The sequence below is a fragment of the Leopardus geoffroyi genome, chromosome B3 (assembly GCF_018350155.1).
Source record: "Leopardus geoffroyi isolate Oge1 chromosome B3, O.geoffroyi_Oge1_pat1.0, whole genome shotgun sequence".
Taxonomy (NCBI): Eukaryota; Metazoa; Chordata; class Mammalia; order Carnivora; family Felidae; genus Leopardus; species Leopardus geoffroyi.
Window position 1 is genome coordinate 144,397,460 of NC_059337.1, and position 24,682 is coordinate 144,422,141.

General features: G+C 48.3%; 1 protein-coding gene across 1 annotated transcript; it reads right to left on the reverse strand.

The window, feature by feature from the left end:
* Nucleotides 1-929: 929 nt before the first annotated feature.
* Nucleotides 930-24,667, reverse strand: LOC123582087 (cyclin dependent kinase 2 interacting protein). Its single transcript, XM_045448310.1, has 5 exons — nt 24,551-24,667; nt 13,058-13,226; nt 10,308-10,437; nt 2,808-2,937; nt 930-1,402 (listed from the first exon to the last, which is right to left on the reverse strand). The coding sequence occupies exons 1-5, from the start codon at nt 24,555-24,557 to the stop codon at nt 1,200-1,202; spliced, it is 639 nt and encodes a 212-aa protein (XP_045304266.1). The 5' UTR covers nt 24,558-24,667; the 3' UTR covers nt 930-1,199.
* Nucleotides 24,668-24,682: the final 15 nt, after the last annotated feature.

Below are 24,682 nucleotides of genomic sequence, written 5' to 3' on the forward strand. Positions count from 1 at the left end.
CCCGAGGTGTCAGCACAGAGCCCGACGAGGGGGAGCCCGATGCAGGGCTCGAACCCACGAAACACGAGATCGTGACCTGAAGCCAAGTCAGAGGCTTAGCCGACCGAGCCCCCCGGGGCACCCCAGAAACGTAGCCTTTCAACGCTCTTGATGTGTCAGTTTGCACAGCCAGGTAGCCCCACTTTCTCCCAAACTAAGTCCCTGTCCCCAGTGTTTTCTCTGTCCCTGGGAAGCACTTGTTTCTGGGGCGTGGGGGCATCAGTCAGATGAGGATACACCCCAGATCATGTGTTACATCCACGCCGTAACGTGAAGCTTCTTCCATTCGTTTCTGGGAAGCAGGTGGTAGGATGGAGTCCCCGTATTTGGTTGCAAATGTTGTAATGTTGTCAGACTCTAGAACTTGTGCCCGAGGAACCGAGTGGCCTGTCACATCCTCAGTATGCAAATACAGGCAATGTGTTTTATTTTTCAGGCAACTTTTTTTGTAGGTAGTTTTGCTGATGCCGTCTTTATTCAGTTAATTCTATGGTATTCTAAAAATGGCTTTTTAAATGTTTATTTTTGAGAGAGACAGAGACAGAGACAGAGACAGAGTGTGAGTAGGGGAGGGTCAGGGCCAGAAGGAGACGCAGAACTAGAAGCAGGCTCCAGGCTCCGAGCTGTCAGCATAGAGCCCGATGTGGGGCTCGAACTCGCAGACCGCTAGATCATGACCTGAGCCGAAGTCAGGCGTTTAACCGACTGAGCCACCCAGGTGCCCCACCTCTATGGTATTCTAAACATTGGTTGTAATTACAAAACGAATGCAGCGTCATAAAAATTTAAGTAATACAGAGAGGTACCAAGTAAGAATACTAAACCAGCGGTTTTCTATCTAAATGGTATATGAAATACACCTAAGTTACAAAAACAAGATCACTCAATTGTCTTGTTGAGGAACTCATTTATTTCTTGTAGAATCCTCTCGGGTGCCAGATTCACAGTAGGCACGCGTTGAGCGTGTCTGGAGAGTGTCTGGAGAGGCCACTGGGAGCTGCAGAGATGGTCCAACCTGGAGACCCTAAGGTCGCCGGGCGGCCACAGCACCGCACAGGGCACGCTCCCGGGGCCTCCCGTGAAAGACCGTCCGCCGTGGCGGCCACAGAAGCGGCCAGAGGCCCGGAGCCTGGAGGCTCGGGCCGGGCCGTGTTGGCAGGTCACAGCGCTCGGTGCCCCGTTTCGAGCAGCATGCTTTCCAGAAGCAGCCTGCTGTCGGTCTCCACGTAGGGCTGGTGCAGCCACATTGACAAGTAGCTCAGGGTGAGGTCGCGGTCCGCGGCGTGCGCAAGCTCTTCGGTGATGGTGCGTTTCAGGAGAAGCTCCTTCCGGTACATGTCGGACAGCTTGCGGGAAACCTCGTCTGAAACGAACGTCTGTCTCCTTTAGAAGCAGAAACGTGCGGCAGTGCTCCTGCCCGGGGTGGGGGTGGGGGAGGCACTGCTCTGGAAAGCTCCTCCTCCAACGCCAGCCTCAGCAGGGGCCCCGAGATAAAGAAGGAACCTGTGGGTATTTATCACTCTGGCTCGTGCAGACTAGCAGGATCAGATAGCACGAGAAGGTTCATGAAATTAACAAGTATAACCTTTTCTGCTCAACTCTTCACTTCCTGCGAGGATTATGAACAGGAGGTTCACCTCAAACTGGTAATATTCCAGTAACACATCACAGGTCAATGGTTTTACCCTTTTCTTCCTCATTTGAAAGTGAGGCCTCAGATCGGCATCACATGGCTAAGCCCTTGTTTTGAACTAACAAAGCTAAAGGTAATCGTGATCTCATGGAACTTATTTAAGTAATGGATTCCATGCTCCCACTACTTTTCTTCCATGGGGCTGGCTGAACTGACCTCAATTTATCTTTTATTTTATTTTAATTTAAGTTTATTCATTTTTGAGAGAGAGAGAGAGAGAGGGAGCATGCACAAGCATAGGAGGGGCAGTGAGGAAGGGAGGGAGGGAGGGAGAGAGAATCCTAAGCAGGCTCCATGCTGCCAGCACAGAGTCTGACACGGGGCTCAATGTGTCAAATCATGAGATCATGACCTGAGCTGAAAACAATAGTTGGACGTTCAATTACCTGAGCTACCCAGGTGCCCCTCAACTTATGTTTTAACTTAAAACCCCAAAAGCTCTTTCCTTCTTCAAAAGGAAGAAAATTCTGCCTCTGCAGAGGAGGTGGAATTGATTCTACCCATTTTGTTGTTGTTGTTGTTGAGGTTATTTTTTTTATTAGGTAATCTCTATGCCCAACATGGAGCTTGAGATGTGTCTCATGCTCTGACTGAGCCAGCTGAGTGCCTCGACCCATTGGCTGTAAGGGGCTAATAAGGGTAACTGGCTTCATGTGTCTCTAATTATGTTTAACATTCTTTGCTGATTATTAGAGCCAAGAAGCCCATTTTAAGATGCCCCCAACCTCCTTCCCTTCCAATGGATACTCTCGAATTGAATTTCAAAGCCTGTCAGCTTCTTCAAGTACCAGATGGAAATAACACAGATACCCTGAGGGTGCCTGGGTGGCTCAGTTGGTTGGGCGTCTGACTTCGGCCGAGGTCACGATCTCGCCAGTCCCGAGTTCTAGCCTCACGTCGGGTTCTGTGCCGACAGCTCGGAGCCTGGATCCTGCTTCGGATTCTGTGTCTCCCCCCTCTGCCCGTTCCCCCGCTCACACTCTGTCTCTCTCAAAAATAAATGTTAAAAAAATAAATAACACAGATACTCGCCTAATTTCTACTCCTGAGAATCAACTCAGAAAGAACTACTTACAAAACTGGGCTGTGGGCCACGTGTGAAACAGGGGGGGGCGCTGCCTCTCGTGTCCATAATGGTAGTTTTCTAGTTCACAAATTCCCTTGGTAGTTGAAGACAGCTTTTCCATTTTCGTCTGTATTTTGGCCTGAAAAGATATTAATTGGGAATATGAGAACATTATTTGAAATCTACTCTAGTCTCCGATTCCATAACTATAAGATTTCCAAGCTAAGAAGTGTAAGTCTGGTGAGACCCAAAGTCCAATAACTCAACACTGGAAACTCCACGTGCAGCAAATTTCCAGGGAGAGATATGGAGGTGGACAGTTGCTACGATTTCATTCAGTTGGACGACTTCAAAATAAACCCTGGGTTTCTGGTGCCAGAAAGAGACAGCTTGCTGTGTCCCACTTCACCGAGATTTCCGAAGGCACGAATGTTTTTGCACCAAAGACCTGGAGGAATCTCAAGTCAGGCTCTGCCTTTATGGGCTGAGAGGACAAAAGGCAGTAAATGAGTTTATTTCTGACTTTTATTTATTTTATTTAATCAATTAATTTTTTTAGGGGTCATTTTGAAATTTATTTTTTTAAGGTCACTTTTGTGATTTTTTTTAAATTTTATTTTTTATTTTTAAAAATTTACATCCCAATTAGTTAGCATTTAGTGCAACAATGATTTCAGGAGTAGATTCCTTAGTGCCCCTGACCCATTTAGCCCATCCCCCTCCCACAACCCCTCCCACAACCCCTCCTGTAACCCTCAGTTTGTTCTCCATATTTATGAGTCTCTGATGTTTTGTCCCCCTCCCTGTTTTTATATTATTTTTGTTTCCCTTCCCTTATGTTCGTCTGTTTTGTCTCTTAAAGTCCTCATATGAGTGAAGTCATACGATTTTTGTCTTTCTCTGACTGACTCATTTCACTTAGCATGATACCCTCCAGTTCCATCCACATAGTTGCAAATGGCAAGATTTCATTCTTTTTGATTGCCGAGTAATACTCCACTGTGTATGTATGTGTGTATGTGTATATATATATATATATATATATATATATATATATACATACATATATATATATATATATATATATATACACACCACATCTTCTTTATCCATTCATCCGTCGATGGACATTTGGGCTCTTTCCATACTTTGGCTATTGTCGATAGGGCTGCTATAAACATGGGGGTGCGTGTGTCCCTTCGAAACAGCACACCCGTATCCCGTGGATAAATGCCTAGTAGTGCCACTGCTGGGTCGTAGAGCAGTTCTATTTTTAGTTTTTTGAGGAACCTCCATACTGTTTTCCAGAGTGGCTGCACCAGCTTGCATTCCCATATTTCTGACTTTTATTAACTGCCTTTGAGTATACTGAAAGCTTGAGGCTGTTTCCTTGCTTATAAAATCATCATCACAGAGCTGCACGCTTCACACGGGAAGGAAATGGGGAGGACTTGACATTGATGGTGCCTCGGGGTGGGGTGGAGGGGCTCTGCGGGAAGCTCCCTCACCGCGTCATGTGCAGGGCAGTGGCCGAGGACACGGCCCGTCACCACTGCTCAGCTGAGCCAGCACAGAGCGCTCTGACGAAGTGCCTGCTTTCACGTGGTGGTTAGGAGGACTAAGTTAGTGTGTGTGAAGCACCTAGTTGGGGCTATAGAAGGGTCTGTTAGGTAAGGGGCGAAGTAACTAAGACTTCAGATTTAAGACCACGTTTCTAATTCCTACGTACGCTTATCTTTATGTACGCGCGTAAATACGAACAGATACATAAATCATCAAAATCGTAATTCCTTGCACTTGGCCCTTCAGCTGCCCTCCAGTCACACCCGAAGTGATGTGCACCGAGCTCTGCTACCGTTAGTTTTTAAAGGACTGCACTCCTTTCCCCAATCTTTTGAGGTTCGATATTTCACCTGGCCCAACCCCAAGAGGTAGGACTCAGCACTTCTGCATTACAGAAGGGACAATTCTCAGGGTTGCTGAACTAGAGAAGGTCAAAGCCAGCACCTCAAGCCACGCCTCCCCCCCCCCCCCCCCGCCCCGTCTCCTGACATGCCAACCCGTGGTCTCTGTGTCCTTCAGCAGCTCCCTGTTGCCACCCAATTCAAGGAAAAGCTTATACATGATCAGGAGAGCGGGCGAGGACAATCCTGGGGGTCTGATGCTAGGTCGGCGGTGCCCACGCTCAGCTTGGTCATTGACAGAGTCAAGGGAGATGTACAGTGGGCAGCCCTGAGCCTCCAGGGCATGAGTGGCGGCCCATCCCCCCAGCTCCACCTCAGTCCACCTCCTCCCACAGACCAAACTCCAGAATGGTCATCCAGCTTAGGGCAAGGGGTGCCTCAAAGTCCCCCACCGAGGTCAGATTCCTTAAAGACACTTAAAAGCCGAGTGTGGGAAAGCATTCTAAAAAGCTGGAGGAGAACAGGAAAAATAACATTATCACCCTTATGACACCAGCTTTTTGCTTTTGGACATAGAATGAGAAGTTATTTCCAAACCACTTCAAACTAGAATAAATTCACTGGAGCAGAGAATTTCAGTGCCTGACGCCAGCGCCCCGATCTTGGTTCCTCCAGTAGGAGGCACCAGGGCTCCTTGGAGAAATGGCTGATCCTGGGACTGAGGCAGGAAATACATGAGATGGGCCCAGAACATCCTGGAAGGCTGGAGAGTAAGGAAGTGTTCAAAAAGACCAAAACCGAAAACTCACAACGATGGAAGCATGTCAAAGGGACACAGGAGCCCACTGAACCCCTGGTGGCCAAAGCAGGAACAACTCAAGGCACAAAGGAAGGCGGTGCTTCCGTGCTACAGCCCCAAGTGGAAAGCAAATGGACACGGGTCCACACTGCCAGAAACAAGTGATCCAGTAATTAGCAGGTGGGAGACAACAGACAACTCTCCAATGCCCACATAATCCAAGCACATGGTCCACCCTTGAGGAGGTGAGGCAGAACTTCTCATTCCTCAAGCGTGGGCTGCAGTGACTTCCTCCTAGAGAGGACAGTGTGGAGGGCGGGGGGGGGGGGGGGGGGGGGGGGGGGGGGGGGGGGGGAGGGGGGGAGGGGAGGGAGGACTTAGTTTTACAGAGGAGAAACCTGACCACAACCCAGACAGCTGATCAAGGTCAACACCCATCGTGCTGTGTCATGGTCGCAGTCCATGCCCTTGACAGGATGCGATGAGAACAGGACCTCGTCTCTGTGGTTTCTTCCAAAGAACCCACATCCCCGGTCAAACCGTGAGAAAGACATCAGACGATTCTAACTGAAGTCCAGCTGTAACACACCTGACCAGTACTCCTCAAAACCGTCAATGTTTGGGGCGCCTGGGTGGCGCAGTCGGTTAAGCGTCCGACTTCAGCCAGGTCACGATCTCGCGGTCCGTGAGTTCGAGCCCCGCGTCGGGCTCTGGGCTGATGGCTCAGAGCCTGGAGCCTGTTTCCGATTCTGTGTCTCCCTCTCTCTCTGCCCCTCCCCCGTTCATGCTCTCTCTCTCTCTGTCCCAAAAATAAATAATCGTTGAAAAAAAAAAAAATTAAAAAAAAAAAAAAAAAAAAAAAAAAAAAACCGTCAATGTTATAAAAACCAAGGGAAGGGGAGCCTGGCTGGCTCAATCCGTTGAGCATCTCACTCTTGATCTCAGCTCAGGTCACGATCTTACAATTCGTGAGTTTGGGCCCTGCATCGGGTTCTGGGCTGACAGGGCAGAGCCTGCTTGGGATTCTCTCTCTCTCCCTCTCTCTCTGCCCTTCCCCGGCTTGTGCTCTCTCTCTCTCTCTCAAAATAAATAAATTTTAAAAAATAATAAAAAACAGGGAAGTCTGTGAGACTGTCACAGCCAAGAGGAGTCTAAAGAGACGTGATGACTCCATTTACTGTGGCGTCCGGGAAGGGCTCCCAGGATGGAAGGAGAACGTTAGGGAAAAAACAAAAGAAATGTGAACAGACTACAGCCTTCATTGACTAACAACGTTCAATCCTGGCTCATGAATTACAACGTAGGTAGCATACAAATGAAATTTGTGAAACGCAGGACAGTAATGTATGAAACAGGGTGCAGGCAGGGGATCATTTATGGGAACTCTCCCTACTATCTGCTCAACCTTTCTGTAAATCTGAAACTGTCCTAAAAGATAAAGTGTTAATAAAAAACATATAAATTCACTGTCTCAGGACACTGTGGCTTGGGGAGACCATAGAGACCAGGGGCCTACCTCTTCCCAAGGCCACTCGCCCAGCTGTGGCATTCATGACCCTGCACTACGAGGCCTGTCTTCCTGTTCTGGTGACTGGCTTGGGCCAGTATGACCCTCCCCGTCACTCACACTTGCCTTCTATGGAAATAATCCTTCCTTTTTTAGGAAAAAGAAGGTAAGCCCCAGGCTCAAAGACTTTGATGGGGAAGCCATATTCAGCTAATGTTTTTTTAACACGATTTTGATTGTATTATAAGCAAATGTTAAGTAACTAAAGAGCATGGGATTGATACAAACCGTGAGGTAGGCGTAAGAATGGAGGACACGTGTGTACGCGGATCTAGTTCCACCCAGGGGTTAATTCCTCCATGGCCTTTGTAATCATACAGCCTTTTAGGGGCTCACTTCCAGTGACGGGACACAGCACCCCCAGCTCTGGACAGGACTCGCCATATTGTTCTCTGGTGGGAGCCAAAGCTTCTGCCAATCCCAGGGGGGTCTCCCTGGTCCCCTTAGAGGCCTCAGGAAACCAGCATACGGCTTCCTTCTCTTGGGGTGGCTTCTGGCTTTCATGGCAGCTGTTTACTCTACGGGTTCCTCCTTTTGGGGGTGAAAACTCCAATTCCTCCAATTCCTCCTGTCTGACAAGGCCCGTGCTGCTCAGATCCCCATCAGGATGCTCTGAACACGCATCCATGGTCTCTCGGTCCACGTGGATGGGTGGGCCCATCATTTTCCTGGCTGTCGCAGACACAGCCCAGCCTTCATCTGAAGATCTTGGGAACTTGGCTGACCACGCGCACGTGCTCACCTATAACCCAGCGGCTACTTTCACGCGGACCTGTGCCGCAGGTCCCGGGGACCAAGGGCAAGGCTCTCCACGTCTCATCTGCTGCTGCTCCGTCCATCGAGCCTGCTGGCTGGCTTTTCTGGACCTTACCTCTCCCTGCTAATGTCTTCCCAGTCTCTCCTCAGTGCAGGTGAGTGGGGCTGAAGAAGGGGTCCCGGGGCACCAGCCTGCCCCTTAAGAATGCAGAGAACCGGGGCGCCTGGGTGGCGCAGTCGGTTAAGCGTCCGACTTCAGCCAGGTCACCATCTCGCGGTCCGTGAGTTCGAGCCCCGCGTAGGGCTCTGGGCTGATGGCTCAGAGCCTGGAGCCTGTTTCCGATTCTGTGTCTCCCTCTCTCTCTGCCCCTCCCCCGTTCATGCTCTGTCTCTCTCTGTCCCAAAAATAAATAAACGTTGAAAAAAAAAAAAAAAATTAAAAAAAAAAAAAAAAAAAAAAAAAAAAAAGAATGCAGAGAACCAAGCGTGCCTGGGTGGCTCAGTCGGTTGAGCAGCCGACTTTGGCTCAGGTCATGATCCTGTGGTTCCCGAGTTCGAGCCCCGCGTCGGGCTCTGGGCTGACAGCTCGGAGCCTGGAACCTGCTTCGGATTCTGTGTCTCCCTCTCTCCCTGCCCCTCCCCCACTCACGCTCTGTCTCTCTCAAAAATAAAAATTAACATAAAAAAAAAGAAGAATGGGGAGAACCAAGGACGGATAAACAAAACCAATCACACCCTCCCCTTCCCAAATTTTTCCTAATGTGCTTCTGGATACAGTTCTAAATGAGAATGTGCGCTAACAAGACCCAAGTGGCATTTAAAAACAAAATCCTTTCAGACTGTTTTACACTTTATAAAAGTCACATTAGTAAGTGTTGGAAGTGTTTCTCATTCTAACATAGCTTTGAGATCCTGTGACATCTTCATACCAGGAGGGAACGAGGGACGAGGAGGCTATGGAGCGAGGTGGGGGTGCATCGAAACGACAGACCACGAGGCCATCGGGGCTGAAGTGCACCTAACCAAGCATTACGCGTCTAGCTCTTTGGCTGTTGAAATGATTTCAACACCAGAACTCAGCCACCCGGTTCCTTCTCTTTCAGGGACAATATGTGCGCCTGCTTTTTTGTTCCAGCAAAAATATTTGCCATGATCAAATGGGTTAATTTGGGAAAAAACAAACAAAATAAGTGGGCGGTTTTGCATAACTTACTACTTTTAGGTTTCGATGGCTCATTCTGCCTGTGTTAATTCCCCACTGGCCCCGGAGCTGCGTCGAGACCTCGTCTGCCAGAGACACAGCGCGGATACGATGAAGAAAGCAGATCTCACAGAGCCCACAGCCCTTATCCTCCCGCCTTCCTGTGAGCGGGGGTCAGCCAAGTCGCTGACGCCTGTCTGGTTATCTGCTTCTCACCACAGCACCACCCCAGGGCGAAGAGAAGGCAAACAGGACAGTTACAAAAACCGAATCCTTTAGGAGACTGTTTGCTATGTAGCCCCATAAGCATCCTAAATTTCCCAAAGATAGTACTGATTTCAATCACAAAGAAAAGACCACCTTGCCAAAGTGTCCTCAACTTACCATTATTTTCTCATTTCACTGCTTCTGAAACCGTAACGCATCTTGCAATTGATTTGATATTTGAGAGGACAGTGTTTCTTTCCTGAGAAATTCTTCTAAACTGATAGCTTTATAATAGTTGGAACCCTAAATCTGAACAAGCGGTATCTCAAGGAAAGACAATTATATCCCACATATTCCTATTTAACAGGCAAGGAATCACGTTACATATCAGAAACACCTCCATCAAATAAGGTTCATACATAACGATTTTCTATGTTCATAGGTAAGTTCTAGTTACTCCAGTTCCAGTATGGAGATGGGAGCTGTGTACATTTGGGGGCAGGTACGGTGGGCACGGGAACTCAGTCATTAATTCATTAAACAGACATTGAAGAGCATTTCTCATGTGTTAAACTAGGGCTCATGGGCCAAATCCAGTCCACACCCTACTTTCGTACGGTCCAAGAGCTAAGAATGGGTTTTATAGTTTCGAACGGTTGAAATAAAATGTAAAAAGAATATTCTATGATACATGAAAAGGATATATTAAAGTTTCAGTGTCCATAAATAAAGTTTTATTGGAACACGGCCATGCTGACAGACTTCAACTACCTCCATTCTGACCTCAGTCTGTACTTTCTGAACAATTATGTTCTTCTTTCCAGTTTATCTCCTAACTCAGGCAAAAGAGCCAGAGGACATCACACAGGGCTGAAAGAATGAAGGTCTAGGACAGCATCTTGGGGAGCGTCGAGATTTAGGGGGCAGGAAGAAGAAGACACCGATGGAGAAGGCGGAGGAGGAAAAAGCAAGTGTCTAGAGGAGAGAGCATCTCCCACAGCGTCCACACCTTCTGAGATACACCCCTGGGATTCGGGGACCGTGAGCACAGGTGGTCAGGGGTTCTGGATCTCACCAAAGCGTTGAAGGTGGTCTGCAGCTCCTCACACAGCATCTCTAGCTCCTTGCTATATTCCGGAAGCGTCCTTCCCGCCTTTTCCCCGCAAGCCGGGCTGCTGCTCTGTAGCTCTGTCTTGTCCTCACTCCTGGACAAGATGGAAAAGAGGGGGAACACGGTACTCTCTGAAAGTCACCTCATCTCATTACGGCAAACCCAAAAAGTGCTATATCCACGCAACTGTGTCAGGCATTTGGTACAGGTGTTATTTCATGTCATTGTGACGTATGTTTACTTATCACTGTTGTCCACGAGGAACACGTCCGCCAGTTTTGCACTGGAGTAAGTCGGCTGAATGCAGCCCCGTGGTACGCTTGGCCCAGGGGAGTCCGTGCTCGATGTACACGGACAAAAGAGACATGACCGTTTTCCCAGAGTTCGCTGTCTGGAAATCGTTTGGTAAACTGAATGCTGTGGCCTATGGGGCATGAAATTAGCTCGTGGGGTCACCACACTTCCAGGAAAAAACTAAACATGAAACTAGAAGAGACAATATCAGAGAGCGCCTTATGCAGGAAGGTGAACCGCTGGTTCTTGCTGAGTGGGCCTCGGCAGGAAGAGGGGGGAAGGCAGCGGAGGGCCAGGGCGCATGACGTGCGCCGGGGACTGGCGAGAGCCAGGGGGGCAGGCCGGGCCCGGAGACTCTCAACTCTGGTCTGTGGATGATGACAGAGGAACAGAGAATCCTAACTCTGAGAAATAAAAAATATACATGTAGGAGAGAATAATGAACCTAATCTCCCAGTCGGAAGTGGTAACTGCCAGCGTTTTTTTTTTTTTTCACGACTCCTGTCTTTTTTAAAGGAATTGCTAAGGGGGCGCCTGGGTGGCTCCGTCAGTTAAGTGTCCAACTTTTGATTTCGGCTCAGGTCATGATCTCATAGTTTGCGGGTTCGAGCCCCATGGCGGGCTCCATGCTGACAGCTTGGAGCCTGCTTGGGATTCTCTCTCTCCCTCTCTCTGCCCCACCCCAACTCTTTCTCAAAATAATACACTTATGGAAAAGAAAAGAAAAAAACTGCTAAGGAAAAATACTCTCCTGTGTCTCCTCTACTCCCCATCCTCCAGCTGACTTCTCACACATGGTCACCAAAGGTGGGGAGTGGGGTGCTCCACACCAGCGGGGCTCCCCACAATTTAACTCCATTTAGACACTATCTACCTGGAGACAGCCTCCGACCCCCACAGGTCAACGCTCGGCCCCACAAGACTGTCCCTGCTCGACTTCAGACACCAACTACAAGTCAATGTTGTTTGTTACTTGTGCTTCTGACCAATGGGCTATAAGTAAGAGGTTCCCATGACCCGCCCCCTTGGATCTTTAGGATTTGCTGGAGCGGCTCACAGAACTCAGGAAAACGGTTTACTTACTAGGTTGCTGGGTTATTACAAAGGATATTGAAGGATATGAAGGAACAGCCTGATGAAGAGGTTTATGGGGTGAGGTCCAGAAGGGTCCTGAGCACGAGGCTTCGGTCCCCGTGGAGCCTGGGTACCACCCTTCTGGCACACGGAAGTGTTACTATTCACCAAACCAGAAGCTCTCCAAACCTCTGTCTTTTTGGGGTTTTATGTAAGCTTCGTTACGTGGGCACGATTGATTAAATTATCGGCCGCTGGTAACTGACTTAACCTCCAGTCCCTCTCCCCTCCCTGAGTGAAGCTGAAAAGTCATGCCCTCTAATCCCCTGGTTGGTTCCCAGGGGGCTTTCTGGAAGTCACCTCCCTAACATTAACTCAGGGGGTTTGGGAAGAACGCGTTAGGAATAACAGGACATTCCTTTCACCTGGATCATTCTGGAGGACAAAAGCTCTCACCCGTTAGGGAATCAGCAGGGTTTTAGGAGCCACGTGCCAGGAACAGGGACGGAGACCGAACAGATATGTCTTACTATAAATCACAACATCACAGAAACAAAGTGCATTGTTATGAAGTCAAAGTTCTACTCATCTCCCACCCAACGCTCATTCATCTTAGAAGGTGTGAGCTTCATGACTGGGCCTGTGTCCTTCCAATCCGTTTTTATACTTTTATATATGGACATAACCATGAATAATATGTAGCATAATTTTGTACTTAAAATGGACATATACAGTTTATACATGCATATGTCATTTTGCTCCTTGCCCTTTTTCTTAAAATAATTTATTTATGCATGTTGATAAAGACTACATTTGCAACCCTAAGAGACTCGCGGGGGGCCGCCTGGGTGGCTCAGTCGGTTGAGCATCGACCTCACTTCACATCATGATCTCATGGTTCATGGGTTTGAGCCCCTCATCAGGCTCTGTGCTGACAGCTCAGAGCCTGGAGCCTGCTTCGGATTCTGTGTCTCCCTCTCTCTCTGCCCCTTTCCAGTTCATGCTCTGTCTCTCAAAAATAAACAAACATAAAAAAAAAAAAAAGGAAAAAAAAAGACTCCTAGGGTGGGAGGCACCTCAGTTGCTCAGTTGACTAAGCATCCAACTCTTGATTTCGGCTCAGGTGACGATCTCATAGTTTGTCAGAATGAGTCCCATGTCAGGCTCTGTGCTGACAGTGCAGAGCCTGCTTGGGATTCATTCTCTCTCTCTCTCTCTCTCTCCCCCCCTGCTCCTCCCCCAACTTGTGCGTGCATACACTGTCTCTCAAAATAAAATAGACATTAAAAAAAAAAAGAGTCCCAGGGTGAAGCACTTAGAGCATGAGGAGCTCTGGATGCACTTACCATAAACTGATTTTCAGGTTGGCAATATTATTTGCAGTAGCAAAACCTGTGTCATTGAGGTTTTCCCATTTCAGGATCAAGTTATGCCAATCAGCTGCATTGTCCTTAATTTTTCTTGCACTGACAGATAAGACAGGTTTTCTGGGCGTTATACTTCCAAGAGCATTTCCTGATGGGGAGTAAAAGGAACAGAATTATCATGAAATTTGTGAAAAGAAATAAAATGAACCTCATTTAAAACGGGGTCGGGAGGCCCTGAAAAGCGAGCTGTCGTGCGTACATGACTAGCTGCAAGCCAGCCAGCAGGAAGAAGGAAGGTAAGAATTATTATGACGAGGGAGGGTATTTTCCGCAGAGGAATCTCATTACCTGCTTTCGAGAGAAAGATCCCTCCCCGTTCCAGCAACAGTGCCCCAACCACCACTTACAGCCGATGAGAACCTCAAACACGTGTTTTTCTCCAAGGAACTTGTGTTCCACACTCCCCCACTTCCCCCTAAAACCTAATTAAAGCTGACCTTTCCAGGGAGCCTGGGGGGCTCATGCGGGTAAGCATCCGACTTTGGCTCAGGTCATGATCTCATGGCCTGAGGGTTTGAGTCCTGCGTGGGGTCTGTGCTGACAGCTCGGAGACTGGCGCCTGCTTCAGATTCTGTGTCTCCCTCTCTCTCTGCCCCTCCCCTCCTCATGCTCTGTCTCTCTCTCTCTCTCTCTCTCAAAAATAAACATCAAAAAAAAATTAAGGGGCGCCTGGGTGGCTCAGTTGGTTAAGCATGAGACTTCCACTCAGGTCATGATCTCACAGCTTGTGGGTTTGAGCCCCGCGTCCGGCTCTGTGCTGACAGCTTGGAGCCTGGATCCTGCTTCGAATTCTGTGTTTCCCTCTCTTTCTGCCCCTCCCCAACTCATGCTCCATCTCTGTCAAAAATAAACATTAAGGGGCGCCTGGGTGGCGCAGTCGGTTAAGCGTCCGACTTCAGCCAGGTCACGATCTCGCGGTCCGTGAGTTCGAGCCCCGCGTCGGGCTCTGGGCTGATGGCTCGGAGCCTGGAGCCTGTTTCCGATTCTGTGTCTCCCTCTCTCTCTGCCCCTCCCCCGTTCATGCTCTGTCTCTCTCTGTCCCAAAAATGAATAAACGTTGAAAAAAAAAAAAAAAAAAACATTAAAAAAAAATTTTTAATGATTCAAAAAAATTAAAAAAAAAAAGCAACCTGATCTTTCCTGTGTGTCTTCCGACTTGCCCACTATTCACCATAGCTTGCTTGTCCTGAATTGCAATTCCTTTCCTTTCTTTTTTTTTTTTTTTTTTTTTACAAAAAGTGATTCTTTGCTCTGTTTAAAGTTAACATTGCTTTGTGGTTACACTGGGGGCCAAAGGAGATGGCCCCAGGGGACGATCACCCTCAGGCTGCAGGGAGGCATCTGCAGGGCGCCATTGTGCTAACCCCTTCAGAGTCTCTCAGATTTTGAGTCCCTCCCTTTGGTGGAGCGGTCCACTTAATTCGTTTAAAGTACTCGCTCATTTTCCAAACCTCAGATTTTGAGTAATGGGATCTTGATTCTCTACATTCTCTCAGAAGGGTCCTCCCTGTGGGACCCCAGCTGATCTTATGTTTAAAGCTCTTCCCTCTTCGTGTGCTTATTCATTAATTTAATTTAATTTAATTTTTTTTAGTGTTTATTTTAATTTTTGAGAGAGAGAGCATGAGCAGGGGAGGGGCAAAGAGAGAGGGAGACACAGAATCCAAAGCAGGTTCTGGGCTCTGAGCTGTCAGCATAGAGCCCAACGTGGGGCTAGAACTCACGAACTACGAGATCAGGACCTGAGCTAAAGTCGGATGCTTAACCGACTGAGACACCCAGGCGCCCCTTATTTATTCTCAAATATATTAACAGTGTTATATTAGTTGGAGGTGTACAAGATAATGACTGAACAATTCCACACATCACTCGGTGCTCATCACGCTGGGTACTATTTTTTTTTTAAGTAGGCTTCACGCCCAGCATGAGGCCCAACGCGGGGCTTGAGCTCATAACCCTGAGATCAAGACCTGAGCTGAGATCAAGAGTCAGGCACTTAACCAGATGAGCCACCCAGGCGCCCCATGAGAAGTTAAAACTTCATTGGCCATGATGGCGACCTCTTGATCTCCCCAACTTTTCTCAGAACCTAATTAGAAAGCTCTCAGTCTAAGATTAAGCAGCCTACGAGGGATGCCTATTTTAATGAGTACCTGAAGGCTTATAAACATATTCAGGACTCTCAAGTCGCCTCTTTATAAAATACCAATCCCAAATTAACCAAGTGGAACAAACAATTGAAAGAAGGCAAAAGTCTTCTGAGGCCTCTTAGTCTCAGAGCACATGATGGCCATCTTACGTTCGCAAAGCCAACAGCCACCTTCCTCTTTCCCTCCAACGTGGCCCCCCCTCCTTTATACCCTCCACTTCCTCATTCAATCCTCTGTCTGAACCTCCTCCCTTTCTCTCTGGACCTCTCCCCATTTCTTCCTCTCCCAAACTTACTAAAATCTGCCCATGAAAGTCAGACCCTCTGAGGATCCAAATGCTAAACTCCCAATTTCTCATGTTCCCTGGACAAAAGCTGAATTACGACCCATAGTCAAAGACTTTCTTGGGCGCCTGGTGGCTCAGTTGGTTGAGCATCCAACTCTTGATTTCAGCTCAGGTCACAATCCCAGGGTCGTGGGATCGAGCCCCACATTGGGCCCAGTGCTGAGCGTGGAGCCTGCTTAAGATTCTCTCTCTCTCCCTCTCTCTCTCTCTCCCCCTCTGCTGCTCTCCCCTGCTCGTGTTCCCTCTCTCTCTTCTCTCTCTAAGACAAAATAAAAAAGACTTTCTCAAAGTGAGATTTGGGAATCTCAGATTTGCCGACAATCCTCACAGATCCTCATAGATTTGCTGAGTTATTTAATACGGTTATTCAAAGTTATCAACCCAGTTTCTCAGATTCGTATCAACTATTTCACACTTGTTGAGGGCCAGTCCGAGCCCTGGATGAACACTGCTGATTGGGATAATCCTGATGAATGAGGATTACCTCCAATCTGACTTCAGTCTTTTACTTCCTAAATGATTAAATTCTTTCCAGCTTATCTCTTAACTCAGGCAAAAGAGCCAGCTGACAAAGTACCCGGCGATGGGAACCAGAACTTGCCCCTCAAGTAATGAGGATTGCCCCAAGCCAGCAAGACCCCTCATGACTGACCCCATGACAATGACGGACCTGACCTTCACTGCCCATCTGCTCACACCCACCGACCCCTGCCCCACACTTTCCTCATATAAACCTGCAAGTATTTTCAGCACTTGGGAGACAGTCTTTGAGACATTAGACTGCTGTCTTCCTGGCATTGGCTTTGCCGAGAAATACACTCCTGTCTTGTGTCCTCACCACTCCTTTCTCGGGTCTTTGGATTTTGTCAGCAGGGAGTGGTCGAACCCCGCAGGGAGCGGTCAAGCCCTGGAGGCAGGTGTTCGTGCACCTCTGTGCCCCAGCTACACAGAGAGAGTCTAGAAGCACAGATGGGGTGTTATCCCTGGCCTTGCTATATGATTGAGCTCCTGCAGTTGCTAAATGACTTCCGGAGTTAATTCCTAGGACTTTCCCCCAAACTGCTGAATACGGTAAGATTCAGGCTTATATCCAAAAGCCCAATGAACCTATCTATGGAGGATTATAATAGCTGGCTCCAAATTGTTTCTAAAGAAAATTCTGGTCTTCCTTTAAACATTGAATCCACTTGGGATTTTTAACTCTGTGTTCATTAATGGGCCGAGCTGGGATCTTCCCTTTCTGGTTAAGAGGGCCGGGACGGAATGGGAAGCTTGTCCACTGCAGGCCCAGTTAATGTAGCGAGCCGGCTCGCCTGCACCCTGGGTGATTCAACGAAAAGGAAGAACCGTGTGGTCCATAATTTTCAACTCCGACAAATGGAGGCCCCTAAGCAAAACTAAAAGCGTCCCGATCTTTACCGGTATTGTAAAAAGCCAGGCCGTTGGGAAAAGACCGCTGGACACTTAAGAGCTCCAGCCGCCTTCCACCCTCTGACCAGCCTTTCCAGATCCTTGGGAATGAAGGTCTCTCTGCCCTTACGGCAGTGCTCAACCCCGCTACTGGCAAGCAGCCCCCGCCTCGGAGTGCTAACACCCTTCAAGTGGGAGGGGAGGGTCTCTAGTAAGCCTCGAAAGGGTCCCGTCTCTGAACCTGGTCTCTCTTGCCCAGGCCCTCTAAGAGATGCCCACCTTTTCTCCTTAGTTCCTTGGCCTCTGTACACTCACCGGGCCCAAACTGCGTAGAGAAGCACGCTGGGATTTCTTTCTCCCGGAAGGGGGAAGTAATTCTAGAATCCGACAGCGGCAACCAAAATAGCCAACCTGGTGAATCCCGTGACCCTTCAACATCTTTTATTTGCTCAGTCGCCGACCGCACCGGAGCCGATTCCGAGGACACCAACCGTATGACCCTCCTGGACCAACTACCGCCCTCCATATGGGCAAAATCCTCCACTGCTCCCGGCAGGATCCACAGCACGCCTCCCATTAAGATCCCAACAGACCCCTCAGAGCCTCTCCCCGGAATTAACGGATGCGCCGTAAACAAAGACACTCTGAGGGCACTTAGATGCTCACGGAACATCGGGAGGCTCGGGGTCTCATTATCCCCTGTAGTAGGGCCGGCGACACCCCTATTTTACCTGTAAGAAGACCCAGTGGCTGAGGAGGGAGGTCTGTCCAAGAACCCCAAGCCATAAATAACACTGACCTCCCTCACCACCCTCTTGTCCTGATCCCCACACTCTTATTAGCCTCTATCCCTACCGAAAGCAAATTTTCACGGTGACCAGTTTACAGAGCACCTTCTTCAGCATGTCTGTGGATAAGGCCAGCCAATCTCTCTGCTTCGCCTGGGTGGGACAGCAGGACACCAGGACAGTCACGACCCAGGGTTCTTCACGAACCCCGAGAGCTGACTTAGATGACACGAGGTTTTCTGGAGGCGCCGTCTTGTGACAATGTCTACGGGACGTGCTTCCTCCGCCTTTTCCCAAGCCTCCCCACAGGAGGACAGCATCCACCTGTTGAAACCTTTAGCCTTAAAAGAACATGCAGTCTTAAAGGGAAAATTGCAGTTAGTTCAAACCCAGGTTCAATATTTAGGGCACCTGAAGTTGAAACAAGGTCCACATTTGGATTTAGGTAGCCTTCACTGCATTCTGAGCTTCCCAAAACCTAAAACTAAGCGTGTTAATGGGGTTTTCTCAGGTTGGCTGGCTATTATTAGAACTGGATCCCTGACCCCATTATTTGGGAAGGTCAGGATGACTTGGCTTTTTTAAATGTTATTTATTTTTGAGAGAGAGAGAGAGAGAGAGAGAGAGAATGCAAGTGGGGAAGAGTCAGAGAGAGACGGAGACACAGAATCCGAAGCAGGCTCCAGGCTCTGAGCTGGCAGCACAGAGCCCAACGTGGGGCTCGAACTCACGAACTGCGAGATCATGACCTGAGCTGAAGTCTGACGCTTAACTGACTGAGCCACCCAGGCACCCCAGGATGACTTAGCTTTTTTTTTTTTTTTAATGTTTATTTATTTTTGAGAGAGACAGACAGAGCATGAACAGGGGAGGGTCAGAGAGAGAAGGAGGCACAGAATCTGAAACAGGCTCCAGGCTCCGAGCTGTCAGCACAGAGCCCAACGCGGGGCTCGAACTCACGGACTGTGAGATCATGACCTGAGCCGAAGTCGGCCGCTTAACCGACTGAGCCACCCAGGCGCCCCTAGCTTTTAATACCTTAAAAGAAACCCCAATAAACATCCTGCTCTTGGACATCCCAATTATCCACTTCCTTTTTTTCCATTTATATATGAAAAGGAAGGGAATTCCCTTGGGGGACTCACCCCCAACACGGGGACCACCATCGACTCCACAGGGCATTCCGGCCAACAGGCCATGTGGCACCAGGCTCTGCCCCTTGCCACAGAGCCATTCCTATCACCACCCTTTTGGCTCAGGCCAGTGAGGAGACAGTCCCGGGACCCCTGTTGCCATCCCTGTGCAAACTAGAGTTTGGGACGAACAGCAATCCAGTCCTGCCAGAGACTCTAAAATTCCCATTACTGACTGCTGTGCGTGCAGCCATTGCTGCGCTGATAAAATGACCTCTGTAAATCAATACTATGGGCAAGGTAATAAGGCCATAAAGCACCTGCTCTGCTCGTCCCACCTGCACCAAATTGCAATGCTGGACAACCCGTCCACACCGCCCCTGGGCATTTTAATTGCTCAATGGACCATCCAAGGTTTGGCAAGTGGATTTTATTCAGCTTCCCCTCCCCCCCCCTCAAGGATACAAATGTTTTAGCCACGGGTTGTATGTTTTCTTACTGGACTGAGGCTTTTCCTTGTAGGCAGCATACTGCCTCTTCTGCAGTTAAAATTCTTTTTTTAAAAAAATATTTATTTATTTAGAGAGAGAGCACAGGCGGGAAAGGAGCAGAGAGATGGAGACACAGAATCCGAACCAGGCTCCAGGCTCTGAGATGTCAGCACGGAGCCCGACGCGGGGCTCGAACCCATGAGCCATGAGATCATGACCTGAGCCGAAGTCAGATGCTTAACTGACTGAGCCACCCAGGCACCCCAGCAGCTAAAATTCTATAAGAAAAGATCATCCTTACCTGGAGACCCACCCTTGAACTTCATAGTGACTAAGGATCTCATTTCACTGGTCGGGTGATGCGACCAGTCTGTGCTATTCAGCTGGTTTTACAACACTTTCACTATGCTTACCACTCTCAATCCACAGGGCTAGTTGAACTGGCATCATAAACATGTAATTGGCAAAATCTGTACAGGCCCTCTAACCACGTTGGCCAAAGGCACTGCCAATAGTCATTTTATTTTATTTTTATTTTTTAAAATTTATTTATTTATTTTTGAAGGAGAGAGTGTGTGTTCAAGAGTAGGGTGGGGCAGAGGAAGAGAGAGAGAGAATCTTAAGCAGGCTCTAAGCTCAGCACAGAGCCCGACTTGGGGCTGGATCCCACAACCCTGGGATCATGACCTGAGCTGAAATCAAGAATTGGATGTTTAGGGGTGCCTGAGTGGCTCAGTTGGTTGGGTACCCTGACTTTGGCTCAGGTCATGATCTCACAGTTGGTGGGTTCGGGCCCCACATCAGGCTCTACACTGACAGCTCAGAGCCTGAAGCCTGCTTCAGATTTCTGTGTCTCCCTCTCTCTGCCCCTCCTCCACTTGCACTCTTTGTGTCTCAAAAATAAATATTAAAAAATAAATTAAAGGGGCACCTGGGTGGCTCAGTCGGTTAGGCATCCGACTTGGGCTTAGGTCATGATCTCATGGTTTGTGAGTTTGAGCCCCGCGTCGGGCTCTGTGCTGACAGCTCGGAGCCTGGAACCTGCTTCAGATTCTGTGTTTTCCCCTCTCTCTGCCCCTCGCATGCTCATGCTCTCTCTTTGTCTCTCAATGATAAGTAAACATTAAAAAAAATTTTTTTTAAATAAATTAAAAAAATAAAAGACAATTTAAAAAAAAGGAGTTGGATGTTTAACTGACGGAACCATCCAGGCATCTAAGAAAACCTGATTCTCGATAAGTGATGCTACTGAACAAAGATCTTGATCAAAAGGGGGAAGTGTGAAGATAAAGGAAACCTCATTTAGTGATAAGATTCTTTTTTTGAAAGTAAGGTCTACACCCAATGTGGGGGGTTTGAACCCATGACCCCTAGATCAAGAGACATATGCTCTACCGACTGAGCCACCCAGATGCCCCAGGAAACCTCATTTAAAATGGGGTCAGGAAGCCCTGGAGAGGGGGCACCACTTGCCGCAGCCTGCACAACCAGCAGGAACAAGGAAGATAAGAATGATCTCAACAAGGGAGGGCATATTTCACATAGGAAATTTGTCTCCTGCTTTTAAGAAAAGGAAGGAAGGTCCCTCCCTGCCCTAGCAATAATGCACTAACCACTGCCTGTAGCCAAGAGCGAAACCACGGTGCAGAAATGACTACAACTGCCAACTCTTGTTGTCCTATAAACTTTGGTTTACAACTCTCCTCAATTTCCTCCTAAAACCTAATGAAAGCTGACCTTCCCTTTGTCTCTTTGAACTTGCCTATAGTTCACCATAGCTGGCCTGTCCCAAACTGTAATTCCTTTGCTATGGCTGACTAAATTATTTTTTTTTTAACTTACATAAAATTGCTCTTTGCTTTGTTTAAAGGTGACACATTTATGGTCTTAGTTGAAGGGCAAATTTATATCTATATTTTCTTCCATCAGAAATAGTCAGATGAGGGGCGCCTGGGTGGCTCAATTGGTTAAATAGCCGACTTTGACTCAGTTTGTGGGTTCGGGCATCAGGCTCTGTGTTGACAGCTCAGAGCCTGGAGCCTGCTTTGGGATTCTGTATCTCCCTCTCTTTCTGCTCTCCCCCTCCACTCCTGCTCTGTCTCTCTCTCTCTCTCAAAAGTAAATAAACATAAAAAAAAAAAAGAAAAAAAGAAAGAAATAGCCAGATGGAAGAGATGAATAGGGCAAGGTATGTGGAAAGTTTCCATGCTCTCCAAGCACAGTACTCACCATGTTCACCAACCTGGAGTTGCCCCCGATCCCATCCTTTTGGGCTGTTATGGAGGCTTCATTACATAGGCATGGCTGATTAAATCATTGGGTGTTGACCCTCTTCCCTACGGGGTGGGCAGGGGAGAGAGAGGGGCCTGAAAGTTCCAACCTTTTAATCACAAGACCAGTTCACAGGGGTGGGCTGGGGCAAGCAGCCCCCAACCAAAGGTCACCTAGGGGCTTTCCAAAAGTCACGGCATTAACATGACAACAGACATCACTCTCACACTTTCGGTGATGCCAAGGGTTTTAGCTCTGTGCCAAGAACAGGACAAAGACCAAATATTTACTTATTATAAACCACAACAGCACAGCCTGTTATGCAAGTCCTGTCTACCACTTCTCCAGCTTCTTCCTGCTTGCTCTCTATGCCTCAGTGCTAGCTCTGTACAAGTTCTGACGTTGACCTAGAATATTTTTCCTGTCTGTGTGTGTCCCCATACCCTTGGTTTAGTATCCCGAAGGCTCTGCTTATTTAATTTTCTTTCTTTCTTTCTTTCTTTCTTCTTCTTTTTTTTTTTTTTTTTGAGAAAGAGAGAGGGAGAGAGAGAATCTTAAGCAGGCTCCATGCCCAGTGTGGAGCCCAATGTGGGGTTTGATCTCACGAACTGTGAGATCATGACCTGCGCTGAGATCAAGAGTTGGACACTGAACCGACTGAGCCACCCAGACGCCCCAATCCTCTGCTTATTTAAATATCATACTGGTTTTTCTTTTATTCTTTACTTATATGACTAACCAACATTAGTGAGTACCAACAATATGCCAAACATGGGGGATGAAGTGACTGAATGAGACCTACCAGGACTATTTTCATGGAACTTACTTTCCAAGCAGGAAGTGGATAATAGACAACTAGATGACCATGATCAATTTAGACCATGGTGAGTGTCATATGGAAAAGAAAATGGGGAATTGGTGGTGTTTGGGTGGCTCAGTCAGTTAAGCAACTGCCTCTTGATCTTGGCTCCTGATCTCACAGTTTGTGAGTCTGAGCCCCACATCGGCCACACTGATGGCACGGATCCTGCTTGGGATCCTGTCTCTCCTTCTCTGTGCCCCTTCCCTGCTTATTCTCTCTCACTCTCTCAAAATAAATAAATAAACTTAAAAAAAAAAAAAGGAAAAGAAAATGGGGTCTTGTGTTAGGGTGAGCCCTTGAAGAGGTGTCATTTAGGCTGGGATCTGAATGATGAGAGGTCAATAGCAAGGGTCCTATGTGAGAATGAGCCTGGTGAGTCTGAAAAATTGAGAAAGGGCAGTGTGGCTATGATGAGAAATGGAAGCAGAAAAATGTTCACCTTTAGCCCAGAAGGCTAACCAACAAGGATAGTTCATCAAGGATCCAATACGTGCTGGCTGCTACCTTCTTAAAGCATCTCATGACTGCCTGTAAATCTCACTGACAGTATCAAACTGAGTAAGAAACGCCAGAGAAATCCTGTGAAAGCAGTTTTATGAGTAGAAATTCAAAGAAACACTTACGACAAAACACTCCCTCCATGTCTCCTCCCCCTTGACCAACTACCAGCTTCATACAGCAAAAAATACAGCCCTTTCCGCCCCCGGGGTCCTGACCCCATGTTACTTACACAAACTTACAATTGCACCATACAACACCTCAAGATTCTTTCTTGACTATTGTACTTGATCACCCCACATCACCTAGAATGGAATGGCGTGGGGGGGGGGCTGGTAGGTGAGGGGGCAGTCAAGCAACTGGAACCTTACAGACCAAGATAGAGTTTAGATGTATTCCAAGTCAGTGGAAAGTAAACAATAAACTTGGAGTAGGAAAGTGACATGATCTGATTCAGGTTTTCAGAAAGTCCCTCCTTCCACAAAGAAATCTTCCTGGATCCCCCAGGTTGGGTTGCCTCCAGGAGTCATTGCACTAGATGTCTGAAAACAACCTATTCTTCGTTATCACCAGCACTCACTAGTGTGGTATATTTGCTTGTGTGATATCTATGTTCCCTGCTAGACCGTAAGCACACTGGATAGTGACTGCGTCTTGTTCCCTCTCAGAACCCTGGCACATAGTAGGTGCTGAATAGCCTGTGTTAAATGGGGAAATAGTTTTTACCACCTGTACTATAACCTGCTAAGGGTTACTCTTCTCCAGTAGGGACTCTTTGAGGGTGAGGACATCTGATTCATTCTCTGCTCCACACCAGCACAGATTTAGGAACCTAAGCCAAAGTTCTAACTTCAAGAAACTCAGGCGAGTAGGTAAAGAGACCAGTAATCAGAGTCACAGCACAGAGCAGAGTGAGATAAAGCACAGTGGCTGCCTCACTTATCCCTCCAGGGCCTCAGCTCCCAATCTGTTCACATTACTACATGGGATCGCTGTAAGGCTCAAATGAGCTGACCCCCATAAAGCACTAAGGACACGACTTGGCACATGGTGAGCACTCGCTGAATGACAGCTTTTATTATGAGCAAAAAAGCTCTGTGACCGGTAATCCTGAGGGGAATTCAGGGGAAGGTTTTGGGAGCAGCTGGGCATGCAAGGCTTGACACCCAATGTGCTCCGCTAATTCTAGTTTGTAATGAGAATCACAATTTGGTATCTGGATCAGCCGACACTCCTTTGCATACATCAAGTAGTTCCACGTGTGACAAAACTGAGGCTCAGCAAAACTGGCGGGCTCCCGGGCCGACCGCGGAGCCTGCGCGGGGCCAGCGGGCTGGGCTGGGCTGGGCCAAGGCAAGGACCCCCATTCAGGTCGGGAAGCTCCCAGCCTCCGGCCCAGGCCGCGGGCCAAGCCGTGACTCTCACACCCTCCCTGCCCCGGGGAGCTGGCCCGTCGCACGCACCTGCCATGCGTCCGCAGATATCCCGGGAAGGAGCCCGAAGCCCCGCCCACGCCCGCCGGAAGCGCGCCGACGTCTCTTCCGCCGCGCTCAGCTAGCTGGCCTGCTGCCACTTGTGGCTCCGCCGCTCAGCTT